The 20,586-nt window shown below is 46.2% G+C and overlaps 1 protein-coding gene across 1 annotated transcript; it reads right to left on the bottom strand.

Annotated features, from left to right (window-relative positions):
- Positions 1-2,723: 2,723 nt before the first annotated feature.
- Positions 2,724-20,161, bottom strand: TH (tyrosine hydroxylase). The gene is made up of 13 exons (XM_074884636.1): positions 20,072-20,161; positions 15,344-15,547; positions 11,901-12,075; positions 11,069-11,157; positions 10,785-10,852; positions 8,973-9,023; positions 7,942-8,087; positions 7,391-7,526; positions 7,187-7,256; positions 6,789-6,845; positions 6,099-6,194; positions 5,794-5,927; positions 2,724-2,883 (listed from the first exon to the last, which is right to left on the bottom strand). Exons 1-13 carry the CDS (start codon positions 20,159-20,161, stop codon positions 2,724-2,726), a joined length of 1,476 nt encoding a protein of 491 aa, XP_074740737.1.
- Positions 20,162-20,586: the final 425 nt, after the last annotated feature.

Raw genomic sequence — 20,586 nt, 5'->3', positions numbered from 1 at the left:
CAGTAGATCTGTTTATATGCTTGCATACTAACGGGGCTGGTTTATGCTTCGAGTTTTGCTTATTTTCTATTTTCGTAGGGCAACAGATTTTACTACAGCTCCCTGAACAAGCAACAGCTGACAGAGTCACGGAGCAGCAATGCAAACTCTGAGGCAAGGCGGAGGAGTTGAGGGCTCCTGCAGTTGCAAGGATTTTTAACTTGGCTTTTCACTCCATATTGATAGCTTCGGTCTTTTTATAAATTGCATTAATTTTAGACATTTAACAAGGCAGATAATGACTGTGAAGTGTTTTGGAGAACTAGAGGCAATCACTTTCAGACCTTTATGGGTTTTGAGGCCAGACCAGAAAGCGAATGCCTGCACGGAGACTCCCTGCTCAGTCCTGCTCCTGCCTGGCATCACTGCAGGGTTTGCAGCATCCTTGCTGCACTTGCGGGCAGTAACCCGGGAGCTGGAGACTACCAAAGGAGAGGAGGAACAGCGACCTGCAGGCCAGTAACATGGCATTGCTATTGCTAACAAGGCCATGAGCTGTGCATTAACATACAGGCTTCATTGTTACATCTTGCCTGTTTGGAGCTTTATTTTCTTTATTTTATTCTGTTTTACTGGACTCACCAATAACATTCTCATGGCTAGATGACCTAACCTGCCTTAGTCTTGCATAACTTGCTCCAGCTACTTAATCTAATAGTAATAACTTAAGACCCCAAATTAAAAATTGTTACAGCTCTTAAGGGAGCCTTGAGTGTTATAGCTCAAGTTCTGGATCCACCCAGATTGGGAAATCATAGCTGAAGCTTTGAAAAAAGTGCTCTAAAATTACAATAACTGAATGAACTCAGTAGTTTTATTCACTTACAGGACAATCCTCTTAGGAGGAAAAACTTGAGGAGAAGCAGATAGCCCTAGTGTTGAACTGCTGATTTCAGTAATGACCTTTTAAGCAATTTAGGAGGAATTTAGGAGGGAGGTCAAATAAGAAAGGAAACAGAAAGGAGGAATTGAAGCAGGTAGGAGACTAAGTGCTGTCAGTAGCTAAACAGTTAAAATTTGAGAGAACTGGGGGTTAAGGACATGCATGTGAAGGTCTGAAATGAACTAAAGCATAATGGATTGTAAATTATTATGACTGAGTCACAGTAGAAGTAATACTAGAGAAGGATGTTATATAAGTATTGGAGGATACTTACACCTAATAGCCAAAACTTAACTGCTAAGCCTGGCATTTCTTTAAAGAGAAAATTATAAAAGTCATATATAGTGGATAAAGATGGTAAAAGCCTATACAGAAATGTTATAACCGGTCATACAAACAACTATGTGTAATTCTTCCCTTCGCTGTCCCCCACAGCTGTTTAGCTGCCTCCACACATCGCAAGCCCAGCTCTGATACTGCACAGCTGCATAACCTTGGGCCAAACTTCTGAGCAAACTGCTAAGTTATGAGATAGCCTGTAAGAAGATAAGAAGGGCAAAAGCAGGGGGAGGAAAACTGAGAGCTTTGGGTTAAATCAAGCCATTAATACCTACAGTGAAAGCTGGATGAAACTGGGTTTGAGCATCCTACCCATATGTTACCTTCTTCAGAAATGGCCAGCAATAACATTAGTGACACACCTGAGCTACACCAGGTGACAGTGATATCGGGCTATCTAAGAACAAGATGATGCTGTACCTGTGTAATAGACTGGAAATGTGAAAGTATGTGAAATCCTCCCAAGGACTGGCAAACTCAGGACACCAGTGGCCCCACTTGGTCTGCAAAAACCAATAAACTCAGGGCACCAAGAAGCTGCCAAGGTTGCCCAGGGCCACCAGCACACAGGAACCTCAGTAGCTGTGACTGCTATCTGCTGTGAAGGATGGCAGCTGGGCGCTTGAGCACTCCCTGCTGTGGGAGCTTTTAAAAGAGGGCTCAAAGGGAGTGCCCACCCTCTGGTCTGGGGTGGCCAGGGCTTGCTCTGTGGGGCTTGGGCTGGGGAGGATGCAAGTAGATCAGGGCTGCTCTATGCCAGACAGACAACTCCTGGCTTAGGTCAGTTTAGAGGTTCAGGGGAGCTGCAATGCTTATTGCAGCCTGGTGGGGTGGTGCAGTTAAGGGGTTCGTGCCTAAGCATCCCCCTGTGCGAGAAGCTGAGGGTAGGAGGCTGTGAGCTGAAATTTCAAACCTCAGAGAGTTGGTTCAGGCAGAAAAGCTTCTAGAGCAGCTCTGCATTTCCCAAACGTACAAGGCTGTAAGAGGCAGGGGGTGGTGGGGACTGAGGGTCCCTCATGAAGTTGCTATAGGAGTTGCTTTGGGGCTAAAAAAGCAGATTAATTTATTCTCTCAAACTGCAAAAAAAATAGATTTTTTTTCCTCTCTTTCTTTTTTTTAATAAAGAAGCTTTTCTTCTCTTCCTTGCACCCAGGAGCCTAGCACACGGCTCTTGACTTCAACTCTGTAGCCTGGCCATGCTTTTGGTCTGTGCTAAGCCTCTTCAGCAGTCAATAGAAAAGCTACCTGAAAAGCCAGCAGGCCTTGGGTCTGTCCCTCTGCCCTCCTCCGAGCTGGCCCTACATACAAAAGTGGAAAGCTGTTGGGGTTGCATGGTGACAGGCAGCGGTGCAAATGTTTAGAGAAAACAGGGAGGAGTTATCAGGTGGGAACTAGGTGAGGGCAGAGCGGGTGGTTTTGGGGCTGCGAGGGAAGAGGGGAAGGAAAGATCCCAGTTCTCCTATTAACTGATAACATTGAGCGCATTAATCAGCGAGTGAAGCTCATCCCTTACGCTCTCCAGGGAGTGACAGATCGTCTGAGGGCTGTCCAGGAGCTCGATGCTGTGGGTGTAGGGCTCGTATTTCACCGAGAAGGGCCGCTTGATGTGTGCTGCGTAGCTCCTGCAAGGAAAGGGTGCAGAGGGCTTGGTACAAGAGATGGGTCCTGAGTCTCCCTCCTACCCATCACATTTACCCAGATCACAACAGGTTAATGCCTCCTTTAGGCAGAGTCGCTAGGTTAGCACCAAAGCTCTGGTGTCACACCTTTCCAGCTCCACAGGACTACAGCAGTAGTTGAAATCTCTCCTGTTCAGCAAGGAAGACCGTGAGCTTGACTGTGGGTTTCTGTGGGCTGAACACATGGGCTTGCATCAAACTGGAGGGTACATTGAACTGGCCACCTCTGTGGCCATTGCCAGGTATCCTCTACTTCAATTCTTTTTCAAAAATGCCAAGGAGATTTAGAAGCTAATTACAGGGAAAGCCCGTGGTATTACAGTATTATATTTCTAAATCCTTTCTGACATTCATTTATTGACTAATCTCTGCCTGGGGAGGGGGGAACTAGCTGCAAGCTGTACTAAGGATGGATTTGACAGGCAATGGCTCAGGCCAGGACGAGAGGATGGGAATAGTGTCACTGGAGCCATGTGCTTGAGCAAAGTTGCGCTACTGTACCCACCACCCACTGGAGTCTAGATCTCAGTGATGAGCCTGACTTTACCTGATACCTCTCAAGAGCAAGACCTTGTTGCTGCCTTTCTAATGAAGAAGTACATGGTCAAGTGAAAACAAATCAAGGGTAAGGTTTCCCTAAAGTTGCTCATGTTCGCCTCCAACACTAAGATTTGTACACTTGACAAAGTAGGGATTTTTTTTCTTTGGTGGCTGTGTAAAGATGGAGCTGGAAATCTGTATTTTGGTACTCATGGCTACAATCTCATGCTGGAAAGGTCTGGGAAGATGAGGGGACAAACAGCACTAGCAACAGGCATGCTCCTCGCCTCCGCTGAGGCTTCACCCTTTCGCTCCTGAATTGCTTAGCTTAGGGTACCCTCTTGTGGCAACCGTGGGTCTGCTCCGGCGCAGGGCGCGGGAAGCGCATCCCTTTCCCGGAGGGATGCTCCTCTGCCTGGTGCTGCCTGTGGCGGGGAAACCCAGTCCCAAATTGCTGGGCTTTGGGGGAAAACACCAGACAGGGCCAAGGGGCAACATGGCCAAAGCCACATGCTGACGCTTGCAGGGAACTGCCACGCTTGCAGGGCAACAAAACCAAGTGCAAATGAAAGGGGTTTCTTCATACTCACATTGTGCACCTCCTAAAATATGTGGTTTATCTCAGTTTTACCAGGCAAGGTCCAGCTCACCTCGTTTATTAATGCTATCAGCCACAGTGGGGACTCGCAACAGAGCTGCCAATGGTTGGAAGCTTGCCCTCCAACATGGTGTGTTCACTTGACACCTTTTTGAAGCATACAAGTACAACATGGGTGCTGGAAGGGCCCTGAGGGTGTGTGTCCACCCTAGAAAACTGGTGGGAAGTTTTCTTTCTGGGAAAAGAGGCTTTTCTTGAGGGATACCACTGATAATCAGGTTTGTGATGGCAGCTGCCAGTAATGCAAAAAATGTTTTAATGTTTTCACCTCCTAGAGTAACCTCTATGTGGTCTCTGAGCTCTTTAAAGAGGACCATTTACAGTGCTTGTCACTGTCAAAACCCTCTAGCCTAATCTTGGCTGTGTATTTTTCTGTTGTAAATGCAAGGAAATGACTCATTAGGCAACAGTTGGGGTTTTTTTTTTTAAAGCAGCCTAGTGTGTGTGAGAGGACGGGCTCCCCAGGTGCTTGCTTTTGAGCAGCTGAACTCCGGGTTGTATGAACAGTGCAAGTGAGGTTAATAAAAGCAGAAGTTGAAATACAGCAGTCCTTGCCGCATTATTTGTATGAAATACCCCACTTGCAGGAACTGCAAAGTCATGTACATTGTGTAATACTTCATCTCATCCTATCCCTTTCCTAAACTAAGATAAAATGGTATAGGCAAAGTTTTCCTCTGTCAGTCAAATGTTAAAGGACTGAGCTTTCCTCCTGTGGGCAATTCTGGGTAGGACCAAGAAAATGCTCTTCTGAACGGATGTCTATGGGTAGAGCTGCCCCTCTCCATCCTGTTTGCAGTCCCATGGGATTGGGAAACCCAATTACACTGGTGGCATTCTGTCTGGGGTCTGCTAACCCATGTTAACCAGCCTAGGAGGCAAAAGTCCCTTTTTTTCCATGGATAAATCTACCCACACCAAGCAAATCTTTTTTGTTTCTATACAAGCTACTAACGAAGCCTGGGTTTTTTTTACTGGGTGAATGATAAGTGGGTAAGTTGTCCAGCAGCTGCTCAGAAAGACAAACATCTTTCTGCATTCTAAATTCAGAGAATGCCACTGTTTTGAGCATCTATTCACCCCTCTCCTAAAACTTTCACCCACAGAGCAAACTTTTACATGATGCGGAAGCCCCTGTTTCAGAAGGACACATGCTGGTGAGATGCTCCCATGAAGGACAGCCAGTACCTGACCTGTATCACTTGGCCCTTCTGCAGCAAGAAAGCAGGGAGGGTCCTGGTGGGTGGTTTGGGTCTCCAATTTCTGGACCACTAGCCCTCTGTTATGTTGCTTGGCCTCTCCTGGGAACTGGAGATAGTAAGTAACTCCTTCCTGTGAGAACTAGGCAGATGAGCTAGAATTGTCCCTCTTCTTGCTCCCTCAGCCTTGTCTCCAAGAGTGCCTCCCACTCCATTCCATTCCTCCACACCCACAGCCTTGAGTCCAGCATATTTTGGGGGGGCTCTTGGGCAAATCCAAGGGACTGAAGTTGGACCCTGTAGGAACTGGAGAATGACTTTACTTTGAAAGACCTGACAACAGTTTCCAGAGTACTTCTGACCTTGAACTGAAAGCGGCCATGGTGTCAAGCCCTGTTTCAATATACCATAGCTTAATTTCCTTCTGTTTGGGTGTCTCTCACTGCCCAGTCCTACCTCAGTTTACTTTTGGCATCACTGAAGCTCTCAGACACAAAATATACAGGCTGATAGTTCTGGTCCTGGTAGGGCTGAACAGCAGCAGCATCGGGGTCGAAGTCCCGCACCTCTGGTTCATCTGACAAAGAGTGCTATGGACACATCAGAAAAATGCCATCATGAAATTAAGGGGATTGAAGAGCACGTATGTGATAGGCAGAGGAGGAGAACAGAGCGGGTAAAGTCATTGAAGCTATGCAGAGAAAGAAAGTTTTTTGCTGTATAGGATCTAGAGCAGGGAGGCAAGTTATGCTGGGACTTACTATGAGCTCCCCGTAGGAAGACAGGAGCCCGGCTCCATAGGCTTTGACTATCCCGTTCTGTCTGCAGAGCCCAAACTCCACTGTAAACCAGTAAAGCTGTGAAAGGAGAAAGAGAAATGCATAGGGGACACAGCTCCTCATCTTCATCTGCCTGTCACTTCTGAGCCCTTGCATTGTGGCTGGAGTCTGGGGTTGTTTAAATGAATGGGCACCTGGCACTTTGTCCCCTCTCCTTACCCTGCACCCATCACTGCCAGAGCAAAGTGCTAAACTAAGTTGCTGCCATGCTGGGACAGATGAAACTGTCCCTGGGTCCCTTGCATGCCCGGCTGCTGTGCAGTGCTGCTGTTCGGTGCCCTTGTAGCAGGACGGGTCACCTTGCCGAGGGAGAGCCAAAGGAAGTGGATGTCATTTAATCCCATCCCAAAGAGTCCCAGCAGTACTGTCATTAGAAATACGATGCTTGATGATACCCTGGTGCCCGAGAAAATTGGGTTAATGTGCAAGCGAGCTCTGCTGTTTAACTGATCTCCGCTCTGCACAGTCATCATGAAAGAGCAGGGCTGGGACAGCTCAGGTAGGGGCTCTGAGCCTGCAGATCTGAGGAGACCAGGCTGAACCAGTCCCTTGATACTGCAGAAGTGCTGCTGGAGGGGTTGGGGCCCCCATTCAGCAAAGAGGAAAACTTACTGTTGCGAGTTTCTCAATTTCTTCATCAGTGGCTCCCAGAGACGCCAGCCCAATGTCCTGGGAATAGAAGGGAAGGGGTGAACATCAGGACAGATTTGGTCTGAGGGCCTGACGATGCATGGGTTCCTCTGCTTTATTGCCTTGAGACAACAGAAACTGTTGCCCTGCACTGCCATGCATCTGCTGGGGCTTCATTGTGCTCAAACTAAAACCACTTTGATGCGGATTTTGATATTTTTACTCTGTATTAGGGTTCTCAATCCATCACTAGGGCTCCAGTACATCATGTTTAATATAATCTAGAACAAGAAGGGTTTAGATGACGAGACCAGGGTTGGTTCGGGTTCCTACCTTGGGCCCTGCCCTCTTGGGGACGAGGAAGCAGATGACCATCTTACCTGAGAGAACTGGGCAAACGTCTTGTCGGCCAGCATCGGGACGTGCCCCAGCAGCTCGTGACAGCAATCCCTGCCGATGCCCAGGGGGAAAGGAGGAAAACACAGTCAGCAGCAGACAGAGTTTGTCCGTTCAGGAGGAAGGTTAATTACTGGCCAGGTGGGATGTCTGGGGAGAGGAGGCCATCAGGGCTGGGCGATACTCACGGCTCAGGGGAGTGCATGGGCGAGGATGCGTGGCGGATGTACTGCGTGCACTGGAAGACGCGGAAGGCCAGGCTGGCGAGGAAGTCCCGCGCTGACAGCAAGCCAGCCACTGGCCGGAGCTGGAAGCCGGTCCTCTCTAAAACAGCACATACCATCTCTGTGGGGGCGCATGGTCCACGGGCTGTACCGGTGTCCCGTGTTCCCAGCGTGGACAGCAAAAGCATCAGTGTTGAAAACTAAAGGGCTTCTGCTGTGCCAAGCCTAATCTTTTTGCTCCTGCTAGGGAGCAACATCTGCTCCTTACGTGCTCAATGGGATCATTTGATGATGGGCTTGACCTTCGGTTGCAGCCCGTTGTGTTTAGCTGCAGTCCCCATCACCTGGGGTCTACCCCTGTCCTCTGTGGGCAATGCACAAGCCTCCACCACCTCTCCTCTCAAATCTCAGCTCAGACGCTCATCCTTCAGGTTTGGGTTTCCCAGCTGTAGCTGCCACTACTGTGCTGGAGCCCTGGCAGACCCGGGACATGGGTCCCCCAGGCTTGTACCCACCTTTCAGGAAGCGGGAGACCTCCTCCAGCTGAGGGATGTTGTTCTCATTGTAGCCGCAGAATTTCTCCAGTAGATTGAAAGCTTCAAGGTACTCCTTGCAGGCGTGGGTGGGGTACAGGCTCTTCAGGGTGCTGTACACCTCTTTCCTTCAGGATGAAAGGTGGCAGACATTCAGTGGCTTAATGTGTCTAGTCCCCTCCTGTCCTCTGGTTAGAAAGTACTCACACCTCTAGGTTTCTTGTCCCTTTGCCTTTCTTCACCACTAAGTCTGTCTGTGCACATTGATTAGGAGTATGTAAACATACAGACACACATCCAAATGAGCCTGCAAAGCCAGCAATTGTATCTGCACAGACCTATTTCTGACTTTGAAGGTCAGAAGATTGTCTAAAATGTATTAACTGGAATTAAAATATTCCCTGCAGGTTAGCTCCTGAAGTTGCACAATGAAGGCAGTCAATATAACCAGGAGATGACCTTGTTTAGGAGCCTGTGTACTCAGCTCCTATAGCTCATATGGCCTTGTTTTCAGAGATACTCCTGCAGCAACACTCCTGGAAATAATCATGTTCAAAGGAAGCGTTTTCCTAAGTGAAGCCAGCAGGTACCATGCAGATGTTCACCACAGGCCTTGTACTTCTTTCTGCAGCTGTGATAACGGCCCTTTGTTTGGAGGCTGCTACTAAGCCAGGTCCACTTAGAAAAGTGGGACTCCAAATTATCTACCACGCTCTCTGGGGAGGCTCTTTTGGAGGAAAATCCTGGGGGTTGCAGTCTGAAAGTTCTCTTGGGGCAGCCCCAAGAGACGAGGAGACAGAGCATCACTGTTTTGGAGGTAGCTTGCTCTCCCGAATGCAGTCCCTACCGTAAGACTTTGTGCAATGAGTTACTGGATTTTATAACAAGTCATTAAGTAGGATGCTTGTACTCCTGATTCATTTTTTGAGAGGTCACGCCCTAACCGCTCAGGTTTTGATTCTCAGCTTCTAGTGGTGAAGCCAATAAAGGCCACAGAATAAATCAGCGCTCACCAGGTAGCGATCTCCTCCGCCGTATACTCCACATGAGGGATCGGGTCCCCACTGCAAGGCAAACGCACCGTTACTGACAGCAGCAGAGCACCAGCCAGGCTCCTCTTCCCTTTGAGAAGGAAGCACTTTGGAGAAGCTCTGCATGATGTTGATTGATCTTCTTTAAGCCAAACAAGGGGGTGGCAGGAAAGACAAAGCCTTAGCACTGGGTCATTTGTACAGGTGCAACAAATACACAGACACAGAGGAAAGCGTTAGTCTAGCCAGAGGTTATAAATAGACAAGGAATGAGCAAAAGCTTAGCAGACATAATATTATAATATTTTCCAGGGAAAAAAAAATGGTTTTCATTGGAAAAATTTGAAACTTTGTGTGAAAATAAATTAATTTCGTGTGCCTGAACTTCAGGGAGCTGATGGCCCCAAAAATGAATCAGTGGCTGGGAAATAAAAGCGTCTAATAAGGAAAACTAAATGTATTTGAACTGCAGAAAAATATGTTGTCAGTAAGATTAAGGATGGCAAGAAAAGAAAATCTTAACATTGATATAAGTGGGAACTAAAGAAGACTGACACTTTTAACTTTTCTGCATCATAATTGGCAATTGTATTTCCTAAATCCTTCTGTTCTGTATTTGAACAAATGAGCTATTCACATATTACAGCGATAAAGCATAGTTCCTTTCCCATGAAAAGCCTGAAGGGATGCTACACAGTGACTCATAAATGCTAACCTGCAGGCGAGATGTGAGAGAAGACATCTTAAATGGATGCATCACCTTAGGACAGTATTTCTTCCTGTGGCACTCAGGACTCTCTTGCTGGCACAGTGACTTTCTGTGCATTTAGTATTAGTACAGGACAAAAACATCAATGTCTATTTTCTGGGCTTCAAACCTGCAAAGAACATGAAACCTAACAGAGCAGAAAGCCATGCTGGGATCACACCGGTTGCAGGGGTAGCTCAAGAAAGTGACCCATATAATTTCCACAGCCTGCTTTCTGCACAGCTCGCTGCAGAAATCTACGTTTAAAGTCCTGCTCAGAGAGGGAGACGCTATGGTGGAGGGTGGTGTTCCTGAATAGGATCTAGGGAATATTTTACAAACTCAACTGAATATTAGAGCTCTGATGTTGTAGTGAAGAGGCTGAGTGCTATTACTGCATGTATCAGAACAGGAGTATTAAGCAGGAGTACAAGAGATAGTCTTAAATCTATATAAGACAATGATGAGACCATTACTGGAATCTATTTAATTTATCAGAGAGAGTTAGGAGGTGAACCATTTAGCCTATAAATACTCTCATAGCAAACCAAATCTGATAGCAGAATTCAATCTAGCAGACAAAAGGCATCTATGATCCACTGGGTGAAAACTAAAGCTACCAAAGTTCAGTTTAGAAATAAAACCCACACTTTTTCACAGCCAGGATAATGAACCATTGAAACAAGTTTTCTGGGCATGTGGTAGCTTTTTCACTACTTGAAACACCAAAGTCAAAAATAGGTGTCATTCTAAAAGAGATGCCCATTTCAAAATTAAGTTTGAGGTCTGATGGAATTATACATGGCTTTTATTATGCAGGAGGTTTATTCTGGCTTTACAAGTGTATGAATTAACGACCACAGACATTTTTTTTTTAATTAAAAAGGAACTGGAATATATGGAGAGAAGAGGGACACAAAAAGAGCTGGCAAGGCTGAATGGGGAGACAAAACATAAAAGAAGTCTCATGCAGGTAGCACAATGACTTCCCAACAGGTTACATTGACACGGCATTATCCCTGCATGGATGTTAGAAAGAGACTTACTGCTTATAGTGAAAAGCAATTTCTGCTATTGATTTCCTTCTCTGGCGATATACTTGGTCAGAGTAGCCCTGTGATGATAAATAGGAACAGAGACAGGATTTTTAATCAGTTACCAAAATTTCTCACCCAACAAAGTTCATCACTGGCTGGAGAAGCTTCTCTCATGGTGGTGATTGCACTGCAGTTCCCTGAGCAGCTGCGCTAATAGGTGCTCTCCAGCTCCCTGCTTCTGAGGGAAGGCTCAGTACTCCAACATGAGGATGTGCCCACACAGACTCACTCACCGGGTGATCCAGATCCAAGTCAGGGTCAAACTTGGTGACCAAATGGTGGCACTTGTCCAACTCACAGATTTTTCTGGGAAACCAGTGAACTGTGGGGAGAGAGAAAGAGAAAAACTGGCTGTGGAAGTGAAAATGGAACATCCCCTGCTGAGAAGAGGTTGTGAGGTTGAATGCCCTTCTGGGCAGTAGTTCCACACTCTCAATGCTCTTGTCCTAGAGTCAGGTCTAATGCCATGATCTGCATCTCATAACCTCCCTGCCCATCTCTCAGCAGAGTATTTTGTGACAGAAGTAAACAAGAAGATGAAAATTTTATTTTATTTAAAGATTCTAGAATTTTCATTAAAAACAAATCCAGAGGTCCGAGCGGTTGTAGAGCAATCACTACAGATCTCTAGGGATATTTTACAATAAGAGTCATCCTGTCTTCAGAACAGGATGGCATGGGGAGTGTCTTGTCATTTAGTGCTAGATCTGTAAAGACTTCCTGACACATAGGTAGGAAGCTACTTTACATTTATAATATAAAACACTGGCGTAAGGATGGAGAACTCTGTAGGACAGGTGTGAACAAAATACAAAATTTCATCTCCTATTTCTGTTTTTTCAATCTGGCACCAGAAGAATTGGCCTATGGACTCTGGAGTCCACTGAGAAATGGACAAGGAAGGAAGTGGCTTTCAGGATTCAGGTGTCCCAGAGGCAGTCTTTTCTGTTTTGCTCAAATTCAGCATACAGTAGCCCTTCCCCTTTTCTGGGAATAACAAAGCCTCTGCCCTGTTTCTACAGCTCAGCCTCTCCACAAAAGTGAAACAGTTTGTAAGTTACTTACATTTGTCTTCCTTAGTGGTCCTCACATCTTCTGCTACCCTCTTGATGGAGCTAATGAAAGTATTTAGGTCAGAGCTGTGGACTTCACAGCGCACAAAGTATTCCAGCTCAGCGGTCCCTTCACGGGGCTTTCGGCTAAGCCTGGTCTCCAGGTGATGAATTTTAGCTTCAAATGTCTTTGGGGACATGCAAAAGGAGAACAAAAACATTAAACAACACTTTAAACATCTGCTGATACTTCCCAAAGATGTCCATATGGATACACTGGGGGGACTCCTCTTTGTCTTTTTCTTCTTTTTTTTTTTCTCCTCCACTGGGATAAATACACTTATCCATTAATTCCACAGTTTTTCCTTCTGGACAGACAACCAGTGGGGCTGGTCAGTAACTAGCAATGGAAGACTTCCACAGCGGCAAAGAAGATCGTATCAAGCGGGGAAATTGATGTGGCAGAATGCCACCTCCTATGACCCCCTCTCCTTTAATCTCCCACTTAAGGTAAAAGTGTTTTTTGAAGGGGGTGGGAGCAGGGGTTGGCGATGACGTGGCGGGGCGGGCGCTGCCCGGGCGCGGGCCGGCGGCGGGGCGCTGGCCATGGTGCTGAACCGGCGGCGCGCTGGCCATGGTGCTGAACCGGCGGGGCTCAGCCCTCCCCGCTCGGCGGCAGCGTTACTTCGGGGGTCGCTATCAGAACTGACATCGTTTGGGCTCATTATCAGAACTGACCTTCCCCGAAGAATAAGAAGAAAACAAAATAGAGTCCATATTCTTCCAGAGGACCCTGGTAGATTCGTGGATATTTTCTTTAGCTCAGTGAAAACTGGCAGTACAAGCCCAAGTCCCTGGGCAATGACCCAACCTTTCCAAAGTCTCTGCAAGTTGGGAGAGGAAGGGACATGGTTTCTTTTGTTAATCAGAGGCAGAAAGATGAGAAGGAACAGATGCGATGCCACAGGTAAATTAAATTTAGGACCGTGTTTTTTAATGTACCTACCAACTTCACTATTACATTGTCCCCTCAACAATCAATACCTTTGCATTAATCTGACAGCCTTGATTGCATTACCTATGCTTTGGCTGCATGTAACACATACAGAAGAGTGAAACCAGCTTCCCTGCAGCCTGGTTCATGATGAGGCAAATGTCATTATGCCCATCTGCTTTCATATCTTGTACCTGCATTGCCAGAGGGATCTGCGAAATGAATCTTCCTCTGTTGTGGCTTGACATGCTTGTCTTTTTATTATATTTAAAGCTCTCTCTGAGACAAGCTCAAAAAGCCTTTTTACTAGGAAAGCTCTTGATGCAGCAAGTAAATTGTTCCAGGAAGAAACAAATAATATTTGAACATGAGCTGCCCCTGTTTCTTGCTTGATGTTTTTAAAATCATTTAATTTATAGACTTTAAATGCAGCATAACACAAAATCTACCGAGTACAAGAGCCTACACTACACTTCTATGTTTCATACATGCTAAGCAGTCTGTTGTATTTGAAATATCATGCTGATGGATTTTTCATGTCTTTTCTGGGAGCTGTGCACTTCTAGGAAGAAGACCCCAGCCATGGCATCACCAAGGTTTTTGTCTAACAAGCTTGTCTCAGAGATTCATTCAGTGTTGAGACAAGAACCATATGTTGCCCAGAAAACAGCTTTTCTTGCAACAGTCCTCTTAGAGGAGATGCAAGATGGTTTGTAATTGCTGAAGATCTTATACATTTTTCTTAAGATTATCAGAGCTAGTAAGGCCTGGGCAATGAATACCTAGAAGTCCTTACAATTTCAGGGAAATACTTATCCACCAAATACACTTTTTGTACGTTTACATCTGCTAGGTAGTGGGTTTGTTGCATAATGTTGCTGGTGATGTGTTTTTACCTCAGAAGTGGTTGCATTTCATGGGGAAGGAGGTGTTATATAATTATAATGTGTATTAATATATGAGCTAGCAGCATGCTCTTGTGACGAGAAAGGCCAATCACATATTGAATTGTAGTAGCAAGACTGTAGACAGTAGGCCAAAGCAAGTGATTCCTCCTCTCTATCTGGGATGAGGGAGACCACACCTGGAGTACCATGTCCCATAGAAGAAAGGCATTGATGTGCTGTAGCAGGTATAGTGGAGGGCTGCCAAGAAGCTCAGGGGGCTGGAGCACAAAGTTATATGAAGAAAGGCTGAGGGAACTGGAACTGTTCAGCTTTAAAAAGTGAAAGGGCAGGGGAGGTTGGTTCACAGTCTACTAGTACTTGGTGGGAGGGCAAAAAGAAGACAGAGCCAGACTCATCTGAAAAGTCCACAGTGGGAGGACAAGAGGCAACAAGCACAAGCTGGAAGCAAGGACATTAAAAAGAAAAATAAGAAAGAAAATGCTTTTACCATGAAGACAGTCAAACACTGCTCAAGGGGTCCAAGAAGACTGTGGGATCTCTACCTTGGTGATATTCAAAATGCAACAAACAGAGCCCTGAGCACCTTGCTGTGACTGGACCTGCTCTGAGCAGGAGGTTGGACTAAAAAACTTCAGAGGCCTCTTACAACCCACATGACTGATTAATAGGAACAAATTGTCCTCTCACTGATGAAGTCAATGAAATTAAAATACTGTAGATAAAACATATCTCAGAACCTCAGTTTGCAAAACACTTTTGAATCCTTCTGGATGAAAATGTACTACATAAATGCAAGTTGTCATATTTTAATTACTGTTTAAATAGGCAGCACTTATGTCAGTCTTTCCATTCATGGTTCTGAGATGCTAGATAATGCAACATTATAGTGCTGGCTAGGAGGAAAAAGCTCAATTAGTTACCAGTATTCTTTGGTATCAAAGCCATATACAGGGCACATCTCTGGGGAGAACCAACAGAACCTTTAACATGTGAATCCAATTCATCCCTGAAGTAGAGAGGTAATTCTGAAATCAATATACCAGTTTTACACCCAGGGTGAAGTTGTTCCTGTAACTCTTTGACCAAGAACCAATGTGGCAATGCCATTCAGAGACTGCCAGAGCCTTGACCCAAATGTAAGGCAGGTTTGATCTGTTAGCCATGCAGGGCACACAGCTTGCTTTGAATGTGGGATCAGAGCCCTGCGCATGAAGTTAAAGTGCTGAGCAGTGGAGGGAACTGTCAGAGTACACTACAAGGCACAGGGGTGTGTGTTGTAGGTGTGAAACTGTGTGGTTGGATTCTGTAATTAAGCAAATATAAGCCCAGAGCTTAACAGCACTACCAGACAGAGGTATGGCTCATTCTTAGTGATGGAAAGTGAGGGCACTCTGGGGCATGAGCAAAGCATGACTGTGGGGACATCAGACAATATTTGCAGTAGGCAGACCTAGTCTGAGCCTTCTTTAGTAGGCTTAAGTGATATTTCTCACAGAACAGCCATGAAACTTGTAGTGTGTTCCTTGAGTCCCATACAACAGGTTAGGTACTCACCTCAAATACCTTAAGTGCACGGGACAGTGGTGAAGTCTTTGCTCCCTTGAGCATGAAGAAGAGGTTCAGCATGGCTCTCCCATCCTTCTCCTCAAAGACAATGGTCTCTGTAGACTCTGCAGCATCAGTGGCTGCAGCTGCAGCCTCTCTTTCCTTCCTGGCATCTTCAATGAGGCTTTGACGTCTACCAATGAACCGCGGAGACTGAAGGCAGAACAGAAATAAGTAACACTTCTGATAGAGCTGTCGGGGAGCTCAGAGACATTGCTGGTAGCTGGATGAGGTGTGACAAATATGGCTCAGCAGAGGAAGAATGGGAAGGTGGTACTGACTTGCCTGGCTTTGTAGAGGAAGATCTGGTGATGACTGAGGCTTTAGAATTGAGTTTTTTGAAATGTGGTGCTTTAGGAAAAATGTGTGTAAAATATCCTTGTAACATGACTGGAGAGTGGGCTTCTCCCCTCACCTTTCCTAGCAACAGTTTTCAATATCTTTCAAAAAATAAAAATCAGAAACAATCTTACTCAGTTTTCCAGTGTCTGATGAACTCAAGTGAAGTAGCATTAGATAAACATGAAGTCATCTGAGAAAAGATACGCTATGAGGGACAGCTGAAGCTCACAGCTGTAGTCTGGCCAGGAAACATGAACTGTTTGCAGGTGTATTAGCAGGGCAGCTTAGCTAAACTGCTCCCAGGATCCAAAATTACATTTTCTTCTGGCATTAAGTGGATGCTTACCCACTGAAATATAATTGGAACTGCATCCATATACCCCAGAAAATAAATTGCTCCCACTGATCTATAGATTTGTTTTCTCCCAACAAACTCATGCAGATTTCTGTTACTTATAATCGCACCTAAAATACTGCAACTTTGTGCCTGGGGTCATGTTAGGTCACTCATTTATATTTCTAGTGAGCTACAAACTATTTCAATCACTGCTATTTCTTTTGTTATACAAATAGCTCGTATACCAACTTATTTGTTCTTGAACTTTTTACAACCAGTTTTCCATTTAGAAGCAGCTCAGCTGGTTCCAATTTTCTGTGTTCAATACCCAAACCAGATGACAAACCCTCAGAACTTGCTAAAAGAAACCTGGGGCAGCGCTGAAGAAGGAGCAGCATATAGAGTGGGACTGACTGCAGTTTTCCCTCTGATTACATTGAAAATATCTGGAAAAGAGATAGATGCTAACCAAGCAGCATCTTCCCTACCTTTTGAAAATTTGAAGAATATTTTCCTGTTAAAAAGACAGCCTGCTCAACTGCTAAGCCCTTTTTCTCTCTGATTTTCAAAGCCCACCATCAGTAACTAATGTTTCCTGTGAAAATCTTCTTGGAGGATTTAGTGGTGTAAAGCTGACATTAGAAATGCAGCCTGAAAAATGCAGCACATCTAGGCACCAGCCCACGCATTTCTAGCCGTCTTTTTTTAATAAAGATTCCCCTCTGAAATTATATTGGCTGATCCTCAACCCCTTTATTCCTTGTGGCACAGACAACCACTTTCTAACAAATAAGCACATATTGCTGCTTGTCTAAATTGATGGTATTCATGCCCAAAGAGAAAAGACATCTAATAAGTATCCTCAGTCATAACTTTAAAAATCTTGTGAGCATGTGCTCAGGCTTAAGCGTGTGTTTTATATCAGCAGTGTGTTCAAAGCCAAGCCAGTGTTTACTTTAAAGCGCCTGCAATAAGCAGGGCAAACAGCCTTGTTCTCACCACAGTGACTGGGCTCTGCAGAGGTCCCCAGCCAGGCAGTGCATTAGCTCAGGATGTTTTAGCACACAGTGCCCCAGGGTGCAGAGGGGCAGCAGGATTTTATTTCTGGGGTGGAGCAGGGGAGAGGAGAGAATTTAGAGCCCCATGTTTAAGCTGTAAATCAGGTTTAATATCTGACTGGAAGGCATTTAAATAGCGAGAAGACTTGTGTGACTGCAAAGCCGCACCAGGAGAGGCAGCCTCGACCAGTCAGACCCGTGTGCTGGGACTGGGTGGCCCCAGGCAGGCAGAAGCAGGGAGGTTTCGGTCCCTGTCAAGGAGTCCTGGTATGTTTTGGGTGGGTAAATATTTAAAAAAAAAAAAAGAAAAAAGAAAGAAAAAGGCTGAATTTTGCTTGGGAGAAGAGAGCTGCCTGCTGCCTCCTCTGCTGGGTAGAGGCTGCCTGGCTGTGCGCTCCCCATCTCATCGTCCTCTCCTGTCCCTTATATTTACTCTTATCAGGGTATTACCTCCTTTTGCTGGAAATTAGGAATCTGGCATATAAACTAACCAAACTGATCTCTCATGATAAATGCCTGCCTTTCTTTGGAAGGCGCCTTTACATGGTATTTCCAAATTGCCTTGCAGACTAGCTCCCTGAGTGTATATCTAGCTACAGTGAAAACTTTAATTGGATTTTGCAAAGCAATTATTTACCTAACTGGGGCCTGAGTCTGATATGGCCATTCACCTCTTATGAAGGGTTAGTTTGCACCTCTTATGAAGGATTAGTTCATTATTGTTTCTTTGAGTTTGCTGCAACTCAGAGTGCCCAGTCTGAATAGTGCCATTAAAAATACTGTGTTCTGAGTTAAGGCACTTAGCTTTTTTTTTTTTTTTCCCCAGGCTCATTATTTGCAGCAAGCAGGATAGATTGTAAAGACTATTTCCCTCCCTGCAGCGTGGGGACAGTAACGCCCCACCGCTGCTTCCCCAGGCGCTCCTTCCTGCTGGTTTGCCTCCAACTGCTGTCTCCTGCCTGGCTCTGCTTGTGTGCTCTGTAACCAAACCCTGCTCCAGCTACAGTCCCAGGGTGTCTTGTAAAAACTATTAGCAGCAGAAAAACTAAATATATAACAAAAGACTTTTCCACAGTGTGAGTTTGATGTTTGGCTGGCCCAGCTGACGTGTAAAAAACCTGCCAGTGTAGATGAGTTCTGGGATTGCAAAGGTCTTTTTTTCCCCCTCAGTTTGCACAATTTCCCCTTCAACAGGGTGCTGGTCCCTGGTGATTAAAGGCAAGGGAACACCTCAGACCCTCCAGAGCTGGTGCAGTGCTGAGCAGGAGCTGGGTGGCCGATAGCCCACGGTCACACTGACACCACAGGGGCTGGGGACACACGATGTCACATGCAAATGCAGAGTCATGCCTCTTGCCTGGTAGAAACCAGCAAAATAGGTGACAGAGTTGTGGAGATCTCCTGTGCTAGGTGAGAGCCGAGGGCAAAGCCTTTCACGCAGCCCACTCTCAAAGTGATCCTCACAGGGCTAAGTTTTATTTTTTATTTATTTTTCTGAGAATTTCCATTCAAAGAAGGGACTCAAAGATGGGCTGAGGTTTTACGTCCACCCCAGGCTGGAGCAGCTGCTCACCCCAAGCAGGTTGCCACACTCCTGCCAGCACACCTGGTAAACCTAAATTCCTCTGGTCCCATTGTTGAGTGGCCCGTTTCCCATCAAACATGAAGCAGCACCCAAAGTATATAGTAACCAAACACTCTCCCCTTCTGCAGACAGCAGCAAGCATCGCAAATACTAATTTGATGAGCAGCCTGGAAAATACCGGGTTTTCAAGAACCACTTAAGTGTTCATTATTTTGCCAGAATGAAAACGGTTGTGTGAGACAGAAGCCTTCCTGGATTTCCATTTATTAGAGAAAGCAAGCTTACCTCTTTGTTTCCTAAATGTTTCCCTTCCTTTCCAGCACACTCCACCCACCAAAACACCTCAGCTGTAGTGGCTGATTTTACCGAGTCAGAGCACCACACAAGGTTAAGAGGAGAGTGGATAAAAGAAGCAGGAGGAGTAGGGGAGGGAAATGGGGAGCTCTTGGTGCTGGAGTCACCCTGCAGACATCTGCCAAACACAGCTCTATTCCCAGATTTCCTCCCACGAAGCATCCTGAGGGGGTCCCCTCCCGGTGCACCCGCTACTACCAGCTGCTCTGGCTCCCCCAGGGTCACCAGCAGCCTGGCCACATCTCCGACCCGCAGGACTGTCCCATGCCAGGAGTCTCCAGGCTCCTCCTGCCTGCCCTGGCATTTGGGTTAGGAGGTCAAATGTCCCTGTTCCTACAGCCAGTCCAATGGGTTGGCCAGACTCGTCTTTCTAAAGGCACTTGAGAGCTCAGAAGGAAGTTTTCCTCTCTTTTCCCTGACACATACAGAGCTGGTGTGTGCAGAAGCATTCCCAGGGCTAAACCCAGGGCTGAGACCACATCAGGGAGGGCTGGGAACAGAAATGGGGGAAGGATGTGCTGGGAGAGGATGAAACTGCAGACACAGCAGCAGCGAACAAACTGATTAAATTGCCCGTGCCTCGTATGTTGTCTGAAATAACAGCCACACTTTTTCATTATGCTGGAACAGGTGAAATCTCTGCAGTTTATTGCCTTGAAACCAGGAGAGCATTAAGATTTTCAAATTGCCTTTCACGCTGGGGATTCCTTGTTATTCCTGCCTTAGGTATATGGGTTATTGACCTTGCTTTGGTTGGGGGGTGGGGGTTGCATTAGTTCAAGCTTTCATCCCCCTTAATGTTTTCATTTCACATGTACCAGTATGTTGAGAGAACTGTTTGGGTAATTTCCCTTTGCCAGCCTGGAGCCCGGAGGCGCCCATGTGAGGGAACTCCGACAAAGGCAGTGTTGGTCCATCTATCCCTGCCTGCCTCTGCCTATAGCTATGGGAGAGGCTGCGGTTTTCGGGAGGGGGGAAGAAGTGGGGTAGGGTTGTCTTACCATGATGGCCTCAGCTTGCTTGGAGTCCAGCTCTGACACCGCCCTGCGGAAGCCTTTGGCTGCAGAGGTGGAGATGTTCGGGGTTGGCATCTTTGCTCTTCCACAAGCTCTGCTCTCTGCTTTCCAGCTCCTTGCCAGCTTTTTATAGGGCAGGGCTGACGTCAAAGACTCTTTCAAATCTTCTCTCCCCCTGCCACCTCCCCATCCCCACCTCCCTCCTTTCTCCCCCTCAGGCTGAGAGGAGGAGGGGACGTGAAGGAGAGAAACGTTTCTGTCCCATTAAATCTAATCGCTACAAAGATTGCAGACACCCTGCCTTCGCAGACCAGACGCTCCCCCCACCTGTTTGCCTGTGCCCAAAAGATTTCTACTCTGTTTTTTTCCCTCCCTTCTTCTTGATGGAGTTCATTCTTGTGCCGTGTTTCAGTCCAACACATTTGCTTTCCCAGATTGGGAGTTGCATGAAAGGATTTTGATCTGTGAAAGGATGAAATAAAAGAAAGGAAGAGATTCAG

The sequence above is a fragment of the Strix uralensis genome, chromosome 15 (genome assembly GCF_047716275.1).
Source record: "Strix uralensis isolate ZFMK-TIS-50842 chromosome 15, bStrUra1, whole genome shotgun sequence".
NCBI classification, from domain to species: domain Eukaryota; kingdom Metazoa; phylum Chordata; class Aves; order Strigiformes; family Strigidae; genus Strix; species Strix uralensis.
The sequence above is the reverse complement of the archived record's forward strand: the minus strand, read 5'-3'. Positions and strand labels throughout refer to the sequence as shown.

Excerpts from the sequence above, each read along its gene's own strand:
- TH (XM_074884636.1), bottom strand. The coding sequence starts at position 20,161 with ATGCCAACCCCGAACATCTCCACCTCTGCAGCCAAAGGCTTCCGCAGG. Across the intron at positions 15,548-20,071 it reads AGCAAGCTGAGGCCATCATG|TCTCCGCGGTTCATTGGTAG; the intron begins GTAAGACAACCC and ends TTCTGCCTTCAG. Across the intron at positions 8,088-8,972 it reads GCGGAGGAGATCGCTACCTG|GAAAGAGGTGTACAGCACCC; the intron begins GTGAGCGCTGAT and ends TTCATCCTGAAG.